The sequence below is a fragment of the Hippocampus guttulatus genome, chromosome 23 (assembly GCF_054856545.1).
Source record: "Hippocampus guttulatus isolate MCC_2025c chromosome 23, RoL_Hgut_1.0, whole genome shotgun sequence".
NCBI classification, from domain to species: domain Eukaryota; kingdom Metazoa; phylum Chordata; class Actinopteri; order Syngnathiformes; family Syngnathidae; genus Hippocampus; species Hippocampus guttulatus.
The window spans coordinates 3,096,386-3,114,418 of NC_141283.1; the positions used below are offsets into that span (position 1 = coordinate 3,096,386).

Consider the following 18,033-nt stretch of genomic DNA (forward strand, 5'->3'; position numbering starts at 1 on the left):
GTTCACCTCTTTTCTCACTTTTGTCAGAAAACTTGTATTCAATCCACCACACAGTTAGCGTGACCGCCGGCTCTGCTTCACCTCTCCGATCAACTTCCACAACAAATTATTCGTGCTTATATAACGTAATGAAATACAGTTTTTAAACTTTGCGATATGCGCGAAGTTACTTGACTGCCCCTTGAGCACTCGAGCTCAACATTTTCTGTAACTTTCATTGTAATCCATCACAAAATTCGGCTTCATACCGCAACACCATTCCATTGAATGTGTTTCATCAGAACATATGGCTGAGATGTTCCTTTTTTTTTTTTTTTGTATTTGCCTTAAAAAAAGTGCAGATTTTGTAAGCTTTGTCGACAATACAGTATTGTAAAAAGTTTGCATACATCTCATTTAGAATATATTATGTATAGAACCAAAACAAAGGAAGTCTACATTCCCATCACAGGCCTTCAATTGACTTTTTTTTTTTTTCAATTACATATTTTTTAAATGACATGTCAACGAATAAGCACAACACATTTTTAAGTCCCTGTCCAGTTTTAAGTGTAACGCTTGCACGGGCAAATGCAAGGTCCTAGCAAGTGTGAGGCAGCGTTGCGTTTGCCGGCGGGCCTCCATGAGTCCGTCCGGAAAGAGAGCGAGAAAGAAAGAGAAAGAGAGAGAGAGAGAGAGAGAGGCAAGAGTCAAGGTTTTCGTGTGGGTGGACGTTTTCTAGAAAAGAAAGCTTTGCAACTTCCACAGGCGAATGTATAAAAATCACAGTTGTTGTTGTTGTTGTTGTCACCATTGTGTAGTTTCTAGTTGTGTTCAACAGACCATAATAAGCTACCATAGGAGCCAATACTCGGGGTTGATTTGCTACTACGCATGATTCATTTGCGTTACGAGGCCTGTTGATGTATATATGTAGAAATTAATTTTACTGCTGTGAGTGTGTCACTTTCATCATTTGCTCGTCGGCAAGATAGTGATTACATAATAGGTAGGAGCGCACGTTTGCGATGCTTTCAAAAGATTTTTCCCCCCTTGCGTTACTTTAACACAGGCAAGTGAACAAAAAAAACCATGTTAGCGAATGAATGAGTATGGATGTTTGTTTTTTTTGTTTGTTTTTGAATGCAAGCCGAGTGGTCACAGAGTTTAGAAAACATGTCAAATGTTATTTTGCGGTCCTTAGCCGAGCAATGTCAGGTTCGTGGAGTCCCCCCAAAGGGTTCGCGAGCATCACAACCGCCAACGCGGCTGACCTTTGTAAACATGGCCAACGGACTAAACAGCTAATGGATTCCTCATGTTTGGGAGTGAGCACTGCCCCCCCAAACCCCCCTGCCCCTGTTGAAGGGCTTCAATTATCTACCATCTGTCTTGAGCTTCGTGACAGATAGAGCAGCTTCTCTTTGGCATTCGCGGGGGGCGTCGTCCGTGTTTGTCAGATCTCAAGTTGTATCTCAACATCTATAAATGACCTACTGTGAGTGCAAGCTTTAAACATAAGATTTTTTTTGGGGTGTATCTTGTGTTTGACATTCCATTTTTATTTTGTTTATCGCCCACCCATCCAGATAATCCGAGACCGTGTGGACTCTGTCGTCTCCCGAAACCGTCTGATATGGAACTCCCTGCCTGGTGGCCTCTATGCACTCCCACAGTACTCCACCGACCCCGCACGCTTCCCCTTTTACTACGCCATGCTAGGTGAGGAGAAAAAGGTGGTGCTGGGCATTATGGGAGTTTTATTTATTCTAACTTTCCAGGTTGCATTGTAAGGCCCACAAAAGGGAGGCACTTGTTTTCATAGATGATGTCAGAAAATGCTCTTTTTTTACTTATTACGTTTCCATGTTTTAGCCGTTAGCACAGATAAGCAAGATCATGCCTAATTTTGCTCTTACCCCAACCCACCTTCGTGTTTCAGAGCAAAGCACAGGGCAGAGCAGGCGTTTCCATAAATATATCGAAGCCCACCTGAGATCCAGTCAGTGTCAGAGAAATGGTAGAGCAGCACTAAAGAGCACTCCAGTTCCACTTTTCTGTGAGGATGCAAGTATTCCCAAACAGGCGCGCGAACACCTGGCACACCATGTGCCCTGCACGAGCTGCTATGCTGGCTCTCTTGCACCCCCTTCAGTCCAGAAATATGCATCTATATTAGATTGCGGCTGGGTTTGATGTTTTAGCAGATTTTCCTCAGAGGTGCAGGACTCGTGTTACGACATGACGGCCACTTTCACGTCAGACTTGTTTTTCCCCCTCGCTCTTCCGCCTTCTCTCTGGGATGCGCACATACTCATGGCTGACATTGAGGCACTCTAAAGTTGCCACATCAGTGCCCCAGTCCACACATTGGTGGTCAAGTCAGGCCTATTTATTTTCACATCCCTTCTCACTCCTAGACCTTTCTCTTCGTGCACTCGTGGCCAGCAACAAGGCACTCTAAAGCGGTCACGTCACACCAGTAAGGAGCCCTGGTACACGCTGTCAATCAAGTGTCCACCTTCTTTTCCCCTCTAGTCTCTTCCGCCTTTGTCACCCTTAACGTTAATGGCCAACAACGAGGCACTCTAAAGCAGCTATTCCAGCAGACTCGAGTTATGACTTGTCTTGACCTGAAATGTAGTGTTTGGTCAACTAAACTTTCTTGGTTTTTGCCACACACTGGAGACTGATGACATCCAGATTTTGCAAATGTATGCCAAAAACTTTTCTTTTTTTTTTTCACCCTCAATTCCTTGAGTACATTTAGCCATCGCACCGGACGTCGCGGCTCATTCATTCAGTGCGCTCGCTTCAAGTTTGGCTCCGCTCGTTTTGGTTCTGCTCCCGAACGTGACACTTTTGGGTTATTGGCGCTGATTGGCAGCGCCAACGGAGGGCATCAAAACCTGACCAGTTCAGTGGAGGATTTAACAAGCGTGCTCATGCGAGCAGAAAGTGTGTGCGCGTGTGTGTCAGAAAGACAGATGGCAGACTCAACGCACACACATTCACACACACTATCCACCCCACTAAGCATTTATTAAGAATCATGTAAAATCTGTTGCATTCAATTTCCAGTTTTCCCCCCCTAAAATGGTGTCATTAAAATTTTTTATTGAATGTCTATTCTAAAAAAAATGTTTATGCATTGTAAAAATTCAAATATAGACATCAGTCAAAACAATTTGCAGATGCACGTTTTTGTTCTTTAAATGGATAAAAATATTGGTTCGATCAATTGTACGTGTATAGGGAAGAGCCCCCCGCTGCAGTTCACCGGCGTGATCTATACGGTGAGTCCGCTGCAGTCGCACCCGTCTCCCTTGGTGAAGCTCATCATCGCTGTGGCCAAGTCCAAGTTCTGTGCGCAGGTGGGTGGCTGGCCGCTCTGTCGTTTGTCTATGTCACTTATCCACACCCTGATAAGTACACACATTTTGGACTATGTGCTGTAGTCCAGTTATAATATGGGGAAAGTATAGTGTAGTAAAGAACAGGTTTAAAGTGTATGCAATGTAAGTTTACAAGTGGAATGCAAGAAATAGTATGACATAGATACGGTATCGTTTCAGTATCATATGGAGTATAATTATACTATGACATTGTGCATGAATAATTAAATGCATATATGATACACATCTAGTACAGCATTCAGTTAAAAAAATATTTTTTGGATGCTGTAGATTGTGGTCTTATGGAACAGCGACAAGCCCTTACCTCCCAGGAACAAGTGGCCCTCCACCAGTGTGCCTCTCACCGTCATCCAAGGACAGAGCAAGGTGACACTATTTTTCTATAACACGGCTTCTCCAAACCTTTTTTGGGTCCAGGGGAGAAAATTCACACGGCAGAATCCTACCATCGATTCAACGTAACTATCCTGTGTAGCCATGAACACCTCAGCGATGGTAAACTTGTCAAAGTGTGCCATGCTAAGAGCTGATGCGACTGAAATGGAGTGCCCCACCGTGGTCCTATGTATTGCATTTGAAGGGGAGCTACTGCATTTTTAAAACTTCCCAGAGAGTCAACGGATAAAGATTTGTGCGCCCTAGACCGGAAATACGTCATGAAATCTCTCTCTCTCTCTCTCTCTCTCTCTCTCTCTCTCTTGCTTGCTCGCTCGTTCTCTCTCGCTCTCCCCGTACATATATTTCATGGAGGGAAAAAAAATGTTGGTCAACTTAGTGACAAATTTGGCCATTAATTATTGCTCATTACTTTGCAGACCCCAAGCGATGGCACTTGAACCCCAAGGACCCCAGGTTGAGAACCATTATCTGTATGATAATAAATATAGCGTAGGTTATACATTAGCGGTGACCATTAATACATTGATCCTAAAAGAAAGCTATGACGGGGTGGCAGCTTGTTGCATATTTCCGGCGAATTCCATATCGAGCGTCTCGTCTGTTTTCCGTTCAACCTGAGTAAGCACAACATGACCCTCACCTTCCCACCCGCCAGGGATACGAACGCTAAATCATATCGAGTCAGGTTGAACATGCCGAGCAAGCGCTTTAGCCCACCACATCAATATTATCAGCCGAAGCGGTGCGGGGCGGACATATTTCAGCGTCATCAATCACAGCTCAACTCGGCACGTCTGAGTCCACGAGCTTGACTTTTACGTACGGCTCCCTCTCAAGCATCCATCCTGCCTCCTTAGGCGTGCCAGAAAATGACGTGCGCAGGGAGCAGGAAAGGTGAAAAAATCAAGTCGTGGGCGGGGATGAATGTACATGTTTAAAATGGCAAAAAAGTGGTTCATGGAGATTATGATGCTCATTGAGATGGTTCAACTCCCCTCATCTCATCAGTGCAGCATTAATATTATCGATCTATCTTCACAGAAGATAAACAAGATATGACTGGGACTCATGTTATATTGTCATAAAAAAATGCATTGCTGCAGCTGTTGTTTTCCATCCTTTGCTTAAAGTGCTCACAATTGCTATTGGACAGCATATAGATGTATGTATACATATACATCTGGATAGCTGTATAATGAGACTGCAGATAACTATGTGTGGTCTTTGGCTTCTCGAATTTAATAGCGACTACGCGGCGTAGCGTTCAGGGAATAAAAAAAAAAAACACACCTTCAGAGTCGCAGTGGTGGGCGCGTATGGCGAGCGAGTTAATGGCCGCCAGGCGAGCGGGGCAAAGATAAGGTTGGAGACCATTGAACTGGCCCAGATCTCGGTGGGATCTAATCTTGGACCAAAGGCGTTGAGGCATTGACACTGGCCGATTGGGGGGGGGGGCAGGGGTTGGGACGGAACTCTGCTGCCTTCAGCCAATTGATTTCAAATGCGAGCACCACGGGGCTAACGTTAAATATGATATGATGCTTTGAGGTCGTGATAATTGAACTGAATGGGGACATTTATTACACACAAGACGTTTTGGTCAAGTTTTGACCTTGTGGAGATGACAAATTTATTCGATTTTCCTGTTTTAGTGTGAGTCACTAAATTTCACCACCATGCCCCGCGCACACCCGATGAGCAAAACTCAAATACTTACCGGGACCAATATTTTGACTATTTTTACGTGCTGCTGTAATGATTGACGTTTATTCCGTCCAATGTTTCAAAGACACCCATTGGCGGTACAGCCGTGCGGGAAACCCAAGTCAGAGAGAAAGGACTAATAAGGACAGATTAAGTGGAACAAGTTTATTATTAGTTAATATATGGTCACCGCCACGTTAAAAGATCCATAAATGTGAAATATGACGAGTATGTCATGACTGAAAGGTTTGATCATGTTGCATTCAACCTCTAATCCCAGCGTGGATGTTTTTTTTTTCCCGATGAAGTCCCTGCGCCGTGCGGCTGCGGGTCTTTTGCGAGCACTTAAATAATTCACACTTTAATTATAAGTCAATAAGATCGTCAGCAGCTAATGGATCCTGGCCCTCCGCGCTTTGCTAGGTCAAAATTGACCAAGGCTAGCATTAAAAAAAAAAAAAAACACACATACACGCATAAAAAAATAAAAATAAAATATTAAGTCGGCCGTGTGATCAATGGACACGCTGCAGCCGGAATAAACACATTTTGCTCGGTTTGTTTACTCGGCCTGAAGGCTTTTTGTTAACCACCCCAAAAATATGTAATAAATCTCCGACACACAAAAAAAATAAAAAATTAAAAACCCTCTCAAAATATCTTTTCTATTCTGTATAGGCGATGAGTAGTCGTTTTTACCCGCACGATGTCATCATCACCGACGCCATCCTCAGTCTGGATGAAGACTCGGTTCTCTCTACCAATGAGGTGAGTCAAACTCTTTTGCTCATATGTTTAAACACATTCTATTATATTATATTGTTTTTATATTCCATATTTCCCCAAATATTCGCCACACTGTACTTCTACTCAACCGGCAGCCTTTGAAAAGAAACACCTGTGGCTAAAGACAAATTGCGCCGGGGTTGACCTTCCGGACCCGGATTTGACATCTCTGTCAGATAAGAGTTTTTAGTTCAGTTAAAATGATATTCAAGTCAAATTTTTTACAGACGAAATGCAAATATATTGACTTTAAAGTTAAATACAACTGAACTGTGCTTTGGCAGTGATTTTTTTGTGTGCGATTGCACAACACTAGTGAGACTTTGTCCCACACTGAGAATCACTAATTGAATAAATTGTCTGCTTGAAAATACACTTTCAAAGTTGGTTCGTTGTTTCGACACGAGTCAGTGGCAGCATCAGAGTTATCGATCGCCGGTGAAATGAGGCATTCAAGTCCATGTGCATGCATGAACGCCATTCATTACCCACGAGCAAGCAGTGTGCTGACTGCGGAGCCAGGGGTGCGTGGGTGGGTGGGGGGGGGCTCTGGGCGGGGGCGCGTGTGCCTCCAAAGGACCTTTCCAAATACGTTGCTCGGAATGGGAATGAGGCGCAAGTGAAAACGGAGCAAAGCGCCACCAGTGCAAACATTCGTTATGTTGATTTCATGCCGACTCTCACCACTTCACATTCGCCACCATACTTCATGAAATCAAGATTTTGTCTGCTTATAAACAGGGATAGCGTTTACATTCCGTTTTTCCTATTCTGTTTGTAATTGAAATATATTGAGTTAGTTGTTTTGGGGGTTTTTTTGGTTGATTTTTTTCACATATTTAAAAAAAATGTTTGGGTGGGGGATATTGTTTGGACTTTAATCGTGTAACACTATTATTACATTCTTTCTTGCAATTTCCTTAGTAAGGGGAAAAGTCCACTTTTTTGGAACTGAAGAGTAAAAAAAATGACACCTTCAAAATTGCACGGCTACAAATAACCCAATATGAGGGTTTTGTTGTTGTTGTTGGTAGTGGTGGTAGTTTTTTTCCTTCAGGGCTATTTAACACAGAATTTTGTGTTTGATTGAACTGAGATTTTGACAAATTGTCTTATTACAGACTGCTAAAGCATTTTAGCTGCAAGAAAACCCCCCCAAAACAAACCCAAAAAAAAAGCATTGCATATTCAAATTCAAATTAAATCTACATCTTTGTCACTTGGAGAGTCATTAGGAGAACCGAGTAAACCAAGCCATCCATAATGGAACGTGCACAAGCCCGACGTACGCGACATGTCTTTAAACTGGCAAATAGTTTTTATTGATCGTCACAAGTCAATGCTCACCTCTTCCACGCTAATGGCGAGACAATTACACTTGGTGGCGCGGCTAAACAATCCCGACCAGCCGGCTAAACTTTTATGCGCTGCCGACCGGCTTGTTTTATGGAGGACGAGGAAGATGGGAGGATGAGGAGGAAAGACGCGGAGAGAATCTCGGTTGCGCTCGATAAGCCGTCGCCCTAATTGGCCTTTTAAGGCGGCGCGCGGGGATTTGGGCGAAAAGGAGATGAAATACGCTGAGCGGAATGGAATCACGCGCCGCCGGGCCACTTGATAATCAAGCCCATTTGAATAATAAAACTTTGCTATTTTCGGACGCAACTTTCTCATGATGACTTTGTCTCATGACTCGCGGAGGTGCGGTGCAAGCAACGGGACATTTTCAAAAGGTGTCTCGTGTGGGGATTTTAGTTTTTGGAACAGTGTCTTTGCAGGGGATAAAGAATATATGCCTGCGCGTATTTTTGACTGACATTAGCTTCAGGTGAAGACTCTAAATTGTCCATATAGAGTGTGAATATTTATCCATAGGTGCCTTGACAGTGGCACAACGGAATAAGTGAACGCAAGCACAAAGGCGGTGACGTACTTTCATGCGGCCCGGGAGCATAAATGAGTCGCGTTGATAATATGTGCTCGCCTTCAGCTTTGCACGTATGAACCGTGACATAACTCCTTTTTATGTGACACCTTTAAAGCCACAAGAGATATACAGTCAATACGCTGGCCGTATTGAATCTCTGCATCCGGCCGGGTTGGCCTTGCCAGCATTTGTTAGCGCAGTGTTTCCAAACATTGACAGAGCCAAGGCACAGATTCTGCAGTGGAACATTTTTCAAATGGAAAAAAAAAATTGTCAATGAAGATGGCATTCAAATGAATCAGAAGGGCAGTCTAGAAATTGGTCTTGTAGTTACAAAAAAATAGAGCTAACTTAAGATTTTTCTTTTTCTTCACCAACATGTCTTTTTTTGTTTGCTGAAAAACCAATTTGCAGGCCAAAGCGGTTTTGAAGATCAAAATATTGCTTTGATCCCATCTTGGTGCCAAGAAACTTTAGTCAGGCTATCCCTTGACAATCCAAAAAAGTGCTTTGGCGCCATCTTGTGCCATCCATCCATTCATTTTCTGATCCACTTGTCCTCACAAGGGTCATGCTAGCGCCTCTTCCAGCTGTTTTAGGCGGGGTACACCCTGAACCGGTCGCCAACCAATCACAGAGCACACATAGACCAACAACCACCCGCGCTCACACTCCCACCTCGGGACGTGCTAACCATTTGCTCACCGTGCCGCCATCATCTTGTGCCATCAATAAATGGTTACCGACATTTTTTGGGGGTGGATTTCAATCCCGGTCGTATCAATAGCAACCATTTTGTTTGTTTATGGATGGATGGATGGATGACTGTACATACTGCCATCGACTGGAAGGAGACGTCATTTTTCCAGTTGTGGCTAATCGTCGCTGGCATAGATAGATGACGACGGCTGTATTTATTGAATTTATTAGCCGTAAACAAGTGATCATTTTCAGAACAATTAGGTGAAATGGGATCATTCCTGTTGGCACACCTCGCTGCACAGTGGCTGGGAATCAATGTATTAGTGTCTTATCTCTCCCTCACACACACACACAGTTTTCCGAATGTCATCCTTCAGCACTTCCGCCACGTCACACCTGTCGTTAATGGAGACGGACGGACGAGGAGTGGCAAGCGTGCGCCGCGGTGGTGAAGTCACACATGCCAAGTGGCATTATCGGAAACGTTTTCATCTCGGATGGCGACGTGATTAAAAGTGCAGCACCTTATTAATTATTACACGGCACGCACGCGTCTCAATCACCGCCGTGGCAGCCGCAACCTTTTCGATTGTCTGCTCAGCGCGCAGATGACAGGAGATGATTCAATTTTAGCGCTCTCTTTTTTTTTTTTTATGGCATTTCACACTGGCCATCTCTGTTACCTCCTGTGGAAGTTTATTGTAAAATTGACACATACAGTACCGAAACACCTAAATGACCAACTAAACCATATAATGTCATCTAATGAAAATCTGCTATCTTAATGCCAGCATATAATAACAATTGCCATAGACTGACTCATGAAAATTAATTCATTCATTGCAGCTTTTGGTATGATCCGGTCATGTAGACACAAGCAAAGTTTTGCAAATCTACTGTAAGTGACTCACGAAGCTGCCTTATTAGGTGCGGAGGATAAAGCATATATTGCTATTTTCTGTCTACGTGGGTTGCTGCACCATTTGTGTTGAATAATCTCTTATAACACCATGGCTGACGATGTTATTTGTTAGCCTGTCAGTGGCGTTTTAAATTGTGTGTTAGCATTAAGCTAGCGCAAGGCAAACGTGTTATTCTTTTGATCTGATTCTCCTTGTTATATGTTTGGTTTGACAGTAAACTGCAACTGGGCGCTTTCGTTGAACCACTAGAAAGACGCATTGCTGATGAATTTATTTACTCTCTGCCAAACTGCTTCTTGTTGTGAGGTCAATGCCAATGTCACGCTGTGATTTTTGTCTGAAAGGCATAGGTGACAAAATCATGTCTTGGCCTTTAGGCTAGGAAAATAATGTCAAAGCAGCTATTGATTCCCTTTTTTTGGGGCTCTTGGGCTGCTAATCGCGTCTTTTTTTATGGGGCGGGGTGGTGGCACAAGTTTTGTCGAGGCCAGCTGGTGCGGTGTAAAATAGCAAACGGAATGTGGAAATCTTCACGATCCTAACGCGCATGTCAGTGAGCATGATGTGGACATCTTGTTTCTGTCCTCATCATGGATGAAAAACACAATTAGTTGCTTGAGCTAGCAGGTAGGCTGGTAAACGATACTTTCCCGGACCTCAATAAATAGTCCGGCAGTACTTAATGGTACCTAAAAGTGTCCAATGGGTGTATAACAAGTATATTAGTGTTCGCCCCACCCTCCCCGAAGTATCATCAACATCGACATTTATGTTGCCGGTGCCGCTAATTGGCATACGAACAAGACGCCGTCGTGCTTTCCTCAATGTGGAAATGTCGTATCCCCCCCCCCCCCCCCCCCCCCGCCCCTCCTCCAGGTGGATTTCGCCTTCATTGTGTGGCAAACCTTTCCGGAGCGTATCGTAGGTTATCCCGCCCGGAGCCACTACTGGGACGGCTCGCGCTCCTGCTGGGCCTACACGTCCAAATGGACCAACGACTACTCGATGGTGCTCACCGGGGCCGCCTTCTACCACAGGTACGAGGCCGGATAATATCACAACCGTCGTTCTGAAAAAGACATCCATGACGATGCTAATAAGTAGCATCGGCGCCCCCTATCAGGTACTACCACTACCTGTTCAGCAGCTACGTGCCCAGCAGCCTGCTGAGTATGGTGGACCGTATGGCCAACTGCGAGGACATCCTGATGAACTTCCTGGTATCGGCCGTCACCAAGCAAGCGCCCATCAAGGTGACGCAGAAGAAACAGTACAAGGAGACCATGATGAGCCAAGTAAGGGCAAAATTCGCAACCCACAAAAGAAAAGACACAAGCAAGTCTGCCATTTTGCATAGCGGCGGCCATCCGCAAGACTTTTGCCATTTCCGGGGACCGTTCGTCACTTCTTGAAGCGTTAATTATTTTATTCTTATGACAAGCCCGAGGGATGATGGCACGAGCGGCATGAAAATGATAAAAGAGGAAATAATTGAAAGTATTTCCTGTCTTCATGTTTGATGAGCGCTGTTAGGGAATCCAGCGTCGCCATTCATCTTTTCCGACGCGCTCATCATGGGGAGCAAATTTTGAAACATATGATTTCTTTCGAACACCAAGCAGTCTCCCCAACGTAAGCGCACAAACGGCCAACATTATTCTCCGCACTCCTAAAAATAAAATATCTTTTGCTATCGCTCTCGGGGGGGATTACGACAACGTTTTACAACGTATGCCCTGTGGACAGCACGAATGGGGACGATGTCATTATGATGTCATCAGGGTTATCGCCCATTTCAGTCACTACTTCCTTTTCTCGCAGAAGCAATAAGAGTGCAGTATGGTTTTAATCATTGCGAAAAACACTTTTTGGGGTCGCGCGATGATTGATGTGTTGAGCACAGGCGGTTTGTGATGACTCAGCAGAATGTACCGAGTAATTAATGGCTTAAATGAGCCGCCGGCCAATTTACATTTACTTGACTTCATTCATATCATTTTTTTTTTTTTTTACAAATACACGAAATTCAGAGGAGCGGCGTGAGTTCCGCCAGGCATTGAAATGAATGTTTTGCGGGTTTGGTCAGAGGCATAAACAGACCAGAATTATAAAAAAACTAAAACCAAAGCAAAAACGACACAGCAACTATGAGCCAAACCTGAACGAGAACTACAGCTTGAGCCATCTTTTTGGGTCCGCCCCCAAAGGGCTCCAAGGCGTCCCGGTGGGCCGACCCGGACCACTTTGCCGAGCGTCAGACGTGCGTGAACGCCTTCAGTCGCTGGCTGGGCTTCATGCCGTTGCTGCACTCGCAGATGAGACTGGACCCGCTGCTTTTCCGGGATCAGGTGTCCATGCTGCGCAAGAAGTACCGCGACATCGAGAGGCTGTGAACGTGATCGCCCCCCCCGCCCATCCCTTCCCGTGGACCGCCAGACACGTAGCCAACACAGAAGGTATGCTCACACTCGCAAAAAAAAAAAAATCAAAATTAAAAAAATAAAACACACGCGAGGGACGTGAGCTGCATGAAAACAACCGTTCTTAATCATAATCCAAAAACAGCAAAAGGAAGCGGAATGGTATGGCGGCTTCTTAACGATGGGACAATCTTGCTATTGTACATTTACGGCTGCGGTTCGTGTCTGTATGAAGCAAATAAAATCAAGTTATGCTATCAAAAGTGTCACGGGGGCTTCACTTTTTTGCTTCCTGACTTTGCACGAAATGGCACTCCCGGGCCACTTCATTAGGCACAGCTTTAATCGCTGTGCCGAATCGTTTTTATGTACAAGATTACCTATTTTATGTGCATAGATTCTAACTTTGCAAAGATAATCATGATCAAAAATAAATTACATATTCAGTATTTTCGCATTTTTTTAATGAAAATTTGTGAAAAAGCAAGCAAGCCAAAAAAAATTTTTTTTTAAGAACAGCAATGCAATGTTTAGCAATATTTGGGATATATGTTTTATTATTGTGTTTGTGGTGGCGTAGAACTCGACAATGATTCTCTCATCTCGCGACATAGGGTCACCAAAATATTTGGAGCCCGACTGATTCGTCGGCCAGATAATTTTATCAGCTGATATTTGGTTTTAAGAACTGATTTTATTTAGATTAACACCTGACAATGTAAGACACAAAATCCATATCGGTCAGGCCGAACCCTTCATTATGGACATATTCCAAAATAATTGTCTGTCTGTGACATTGTCAGGCAAACTAGGTGTACTCATTAAACTGAAAAGGTGTCCTCAACACCCCCAAACACACACCCACACACACACACCACTATCATTAAGGGCGTGCACATGAATATTAAAATGATCCCACTTTGATTGCTTCGCTTTCCAGCGAGGACTCGACTTGAGGAGGATAGACGGAAAAAGGCCGAAACGTTGATCCGCAAAATAAATTGATATGATAATCAGAAGCCGCATTGTCCTCCCATCAAAGCATTTTTATGCTTAGTTGTTGTTTGGACAGTTTGGATTCTTTGTCCATTTCGACGCTCTGACGTGTGTCTCGCCATGTCACGGTTGTTGACGTGGTTGTTCTGCACATTTCATCCAAAGTACAAAATGCTTCCCCAAGCCTAAAATGTAACCCAGAGCAGAACTACAACTAGAAACAGACTTGAAACACAACTCGAACCTGAAGCAACCTACAGCCACTATTGAAATCCAAAACCAGGAACGTCAACAGCGCATTTCATCAAACAGTCTTTTCAACTTTAACCGCCAACCCTCACATCCTCTCGCCTTCTCTCCCCCACAACCCCTGAGAGCCAATGATGTGTCCTATTTCGGTCCAAAATTGGAGACTCTCCATCCATCCATCCATCCGTGCGTGTTTGTGTGTGTGTGTGTGGTGCGTGTCAAGGCGTGTGAGTAGCCACTATGACAAATGTGAGGAGACAGGCCTTAATGAGAAACATAGTTGGAGGAAAAGATAGCATATATAGGACATTTCACGATGTTGTCACATGTACTTCCGCGTGGGCAAAAGTTGAAGCGTCTTCCGCGCTATTAATTGAAAAACAAACCCGTAGTTTGAATGTGTCAAGTGATTTATTTTACATCGTTCCCAGTTGTGTGTTTTGGTTAAAAATATACAGTATATATAAATATGTAGACACCGTATTTTCCGCACTATAAGGCACTTTGGAGTATAAGGCGCACCTTCAATGAATGGCCGATTTCAAAACTGTTGAAATAGAATGGCGCATAGAATGGAAGCTACCATAGTGGCTGCGGTTGCATTACGCATCCACTAGATGGAGCTACACTAAAGGGAATACAATACAATACATTACAGCTTTATTCATATAGAGCCCTGGCCAGTGAAAGTGCGTGTGTGGAAAATACAGTGTGTGTGTGTGTGTGTGTGTGTGCGCGCGCGCGTGCGTGTGTGTGTGTGAATACACATTATGATAGCAATCATCTCTCCCGTCGAACTGCACCTACAATTCCCGACTTGCACGGATTAGTCCATTTGGTCATGGAATCTGCGCCAAAGGATTTGAATCCTCTGATGTTCCACTTCTCTCACCAAAGATCAATTTACCCCGTTTTCCTTGAATGTGGAGGTTGGGAGGAGCGGGATTATCAGGCTCGCAGCCAATCGAGTGACAACCCGGTGCCAAAGTGAATAATCATAATAGATGGAGATGATTTATTCATGATGAGAGCCTAATGGAGCCGTGACCAATGAGCGGCGTGCTGACAGCTGAGAAGACGGCGAGAGATGAAAGAGGGAGCAGACGGCAGCCGTCACACGGACTCAATCCCAGACGTGCTGACGGACGCAAAAGCGCGCGCCACTTTTCCTCTTCGCACGCACACGTGGTCGTCGGCATTAAAGCGACACTTTGGAGTTTTTCGTCGTCAAAGCAACACGATGTAGTTGTTGGAGCACACGTCGAATTATGAGGCAGAAATATATATTGTGTCGTCTCCCTTTCTCGTGTGTGCGCTGTTCGCTTTCGTCATTGATTAACGTAATGATGTCATCGTCTTGCAGTGACATCATGGGGAAGGCTAGTCCATTCCTGCTTACGCCAACGCCCTCCTAAGCGAGAGCACGAATGGTCGCCCGCGTTTGATGTTATTTAACAAACACATGCTGCGGTTTAAAGAGCGTCAGCGTTTTCAAAATGTCCTCATCAGGGAACTTTATTTATCTTACTTTAATACTCATGAGATGAAGTTCATAAAGCAACAGCGAAACGAGCAGCTGGCTATCAATGTGGTTTATGTGCTGATGTTATATTTATCTTGCTGTTTTTTTAAACACTCCTAGTGGAGGGCGTTGTTGTTTGCGGCTCTCAAGGGTGCACTTCAGGGGGCAGTGTCGCGCACACACACGTTGCAGCCAGCTTTTATATAAAAGTGCATCATGAGACTCACAGCGGAATTCCCAAAAGCAAAGTGCAAATAGAAGCAACAAAGCGATTTGTTTTAGGTCTTTAGTTTAGTTGCATAAGAACAATACAATAATCACATGACTGAACAGAATATCAAGAAATTTTGCTTCAGTTCAATGGAAGTTGCGCTGCTCCTTCTGATGTGTGTGTGCGCTTTAGCCACCAGGCGGCAGTATTTTACAGTGTTGTGATAAATTGTGTTAATGTGTAAAATAAATACATCCATTAAAAAAACGGATCATTTATGCTGCTCATAAAAATTTTAACATGGGCCAATGAAATCGATCGACTCACGAATTGGTCAGGCCTTTAATGATTAATTGTTCGCAGCTGAGGATAAAGAATATATTCCTGTGAGTGTTGTGGTATTGTCTACGTGTGTTGCTGCCCGTTTTGTGTTCAAATATCTGCCACAAAGTGGTTGTAAGGCTATGACGCTGATGCTATTCCTTAGCTGGCCTATTGCGTTTTGGATCGTTTGTTCGCATTAAGCTAAACAAACTTTATGAAGGCAAAGCTACGCGTTATGTTTACTTTCACAATAAACTTGAGCCGGGAGCTCAAATATTTGTCTACAACTCAAAACAACTATCCATCAATTGGTTTTCGGTGTTCAGTCATGATCTGGGGCTGCTTTGCTCCACCTTGCATGTGATCTTTTGACTCTGGTTCACATGCAAATTAAACTAATAAAAAGTCTTGTCGGATTTTGTCAAGTTTATTGTCGGTGCTAATATTACAGAAGTTATCTCAGTGAGTTTTATGTTATTATTATTATTATTTTTTTTTACTTTTGTAAGGATGATGAGGAAAGAAGAAAGCGGCGCAGACGTTGTGTTCCACAGCTGCTGCGCAATTACAATCCGATAGAATCATGTCCACCTCCCCACCCCCTGCCTGTCATAACGCACGTAATGCAAACAAATGGCCCACACGTCGAGACCGCGCACACACACTAGCACACCAAATAGTTTCAAATCCAAATTGTACTCGCTTCGATTCATTTTCATTTAAAAAGTGATTGAATTGGCCTGTTGTTTCTCATGTATCTTCTACACAGTAAATGAGCATACCTGCAATACAATAAATAATATCAAAGTATAACAAATTGGAAGTGTTTTTTTTTTTTGGAGGGGGGCGGCTATTTTTGTAATTACCAACATACACATAAGAGAGAATGTGTGTGCATGAACATGTGGCACTCGGCCTTTTGACGAAGTGTTTTCCAATCTTTGGTCAAACCAAGACGCATATTTTACCTGACAAAAAATTCGCAGCACTGCAGCAACAAAAAATGTCACAAAAAGTATCTATCGTGAAGTAATGAGAATTGATAATAAATCTGCGGTATGGATGGCTGTTTTTGTTTGTTTGTTTTAACACCAACGAAAAATCGCTACAAACTAAATATGGTGTTAAAATGTTTAAAAAAAAAATCTACTACAATAAAAATGTTAAATCTTTTTTACGGCCACCCGTGGTCAATATAATAAACACACAAAAAAGGAAGACGATCACAAGTACGACAACTGACCCAGGAATTGTATTAAAATTAGTCGCTCTTCACAGAAGATAAAGAATATATGTCTGTTAGTATTATAAGCTAACACTTGGCAAGGTTGTGTGGTTTTAAATATATGACTTGTAATTTTCTTTGTTTTTGCGTTTAGAGTTGGGCTGGCTCCCCGAAAAATATATAAAGAATAGTTTTGGGGGGGAAAAAAATCCACAAATAGATGAAACTGCGGGTGCTGAACCGCGAGAATGCCAGAACAAACTGTAATTGTTTTTTTTTTTCACAACTTTCATGTCAACAGATGGAATTTGAAAGCGCAGATCCAAAAAACATCCGCGTGGATTAGGTTGGAGGGCGCGAGTTCAAGTGTTCTCCGCGATAACCTTTCCCCGTCATTGCCTCCTTAGAACAAATCTGTTCTTATCGGCATCTTGTAGTGGCGGCTGGCACATGCAATTTCCCAGCTGCCCCCGGCGGCAGCGCCAGCCTGCGTTAAATCTGACGCTCTCATCTGTTGTCTTCAAGAGGACAACCGTGGCTTGCTTTTTCCACACTCGCGCCGCTTTGCTTCTTTTCATAACATGCGACGCGCACATGCACATGCACGTGCGCCTTTGAGTGTGCGTGCACGTCGGAAATTGGCAACGGAAATTGTCATCCATGCGAGGTTGTGGTGGTCAGTCAGGAAATGAGATGTGGAGGAAGTTGAATTCTAAAATAAGAAAAACAAATCAACACTGTGGTGGCGTTTGTGCGCTCGTGTGTGGGTGTGTGTGTGTCGTCGTGTAAATGAAATGATCAGCACAAGTTTTAATTACTTGCTGGCTCCTCATCATGCTGAGATTGAGAAAAAGAAAGGTGGGCGGAGGGCAACTATGGCTAACGTGCTGTTTGAGGATTTACAAATGTCAAAAACACGAAAATGACGGTCATTTAGTTGTCGTGGAACGTATATGATTTGTATGTTCCATCAACCGCAATTTTAGTCTTCACTTAACAAACTATTATGTCAAAGTCAGTTTTCTCAAGCCTAATTTTGCTTGCGGCTATTTGGAAATGTTTTTATTCAACAATAAAATACATGATTGCGGGGGGAAAGAAATCACATTTCAGAGGGAAAAAAATAACACTTTTTTTCCCCAGGAAAAAAATGTACCGGTCGTTTTTTTTGTAAAAATTGTTTTTCACACCTTTGAAAGAAATAAATGGTTTGAATAAGAGCACTCCAGAAAAAAATAGATTAGAAAAAA

At 43.5% G+C, this 18,033-nt stretch overlaps 1 protein-coding gene across 1 annotated transcript in view; it reads left to right on the forward strand.

The window, feature by feature from the left end:
- LOC147185725 (exostosin-1-like) overlaps nucleotides 1-12,450 on the forward strand; it is a 53,330-nt gene extending 40,880 nt beyond the window's left edge. The window contains exons 6-12 of the mRNA XM_086104202.1: nucleotides 1,569-1,701; nucleotides 3,235-3,353; nucleotides 3,666-3,761; nucleotides 6,177-6,266; nucleotides 10,713-10,873; nucleotides 10,960-11,131; nucleotides 12,044-12,450. Coding sequence (XP_085960328.1) covers nucleotides 1,569-1,701; nucleotides 3,235-3,353; nucleotides 3,666-3,761; nucleotides 6,177-6,266; nucleotides 10,713-10,873; nucleotides 10,960-11,131; nucleotides 12,044-12,229 — 957 coding nt within the window. The 3' untranslated portion in view covers nucleotides 12,230-12,450. The remainder of the gene's footprint in view (nucleotides 1-1,568; nucleotides 1,702-3,234; nucleotides 3,354-3,665; nucleotides 3,762-6,176; nucleotides 6,267-10,712; nucleotides 10,874-10,959; nucleotides 11,132-12,043) is intronic.
- The last annotated feature ends 5,583 nt before the right edge of the window (nucleotides 12,451-18,033 follow it).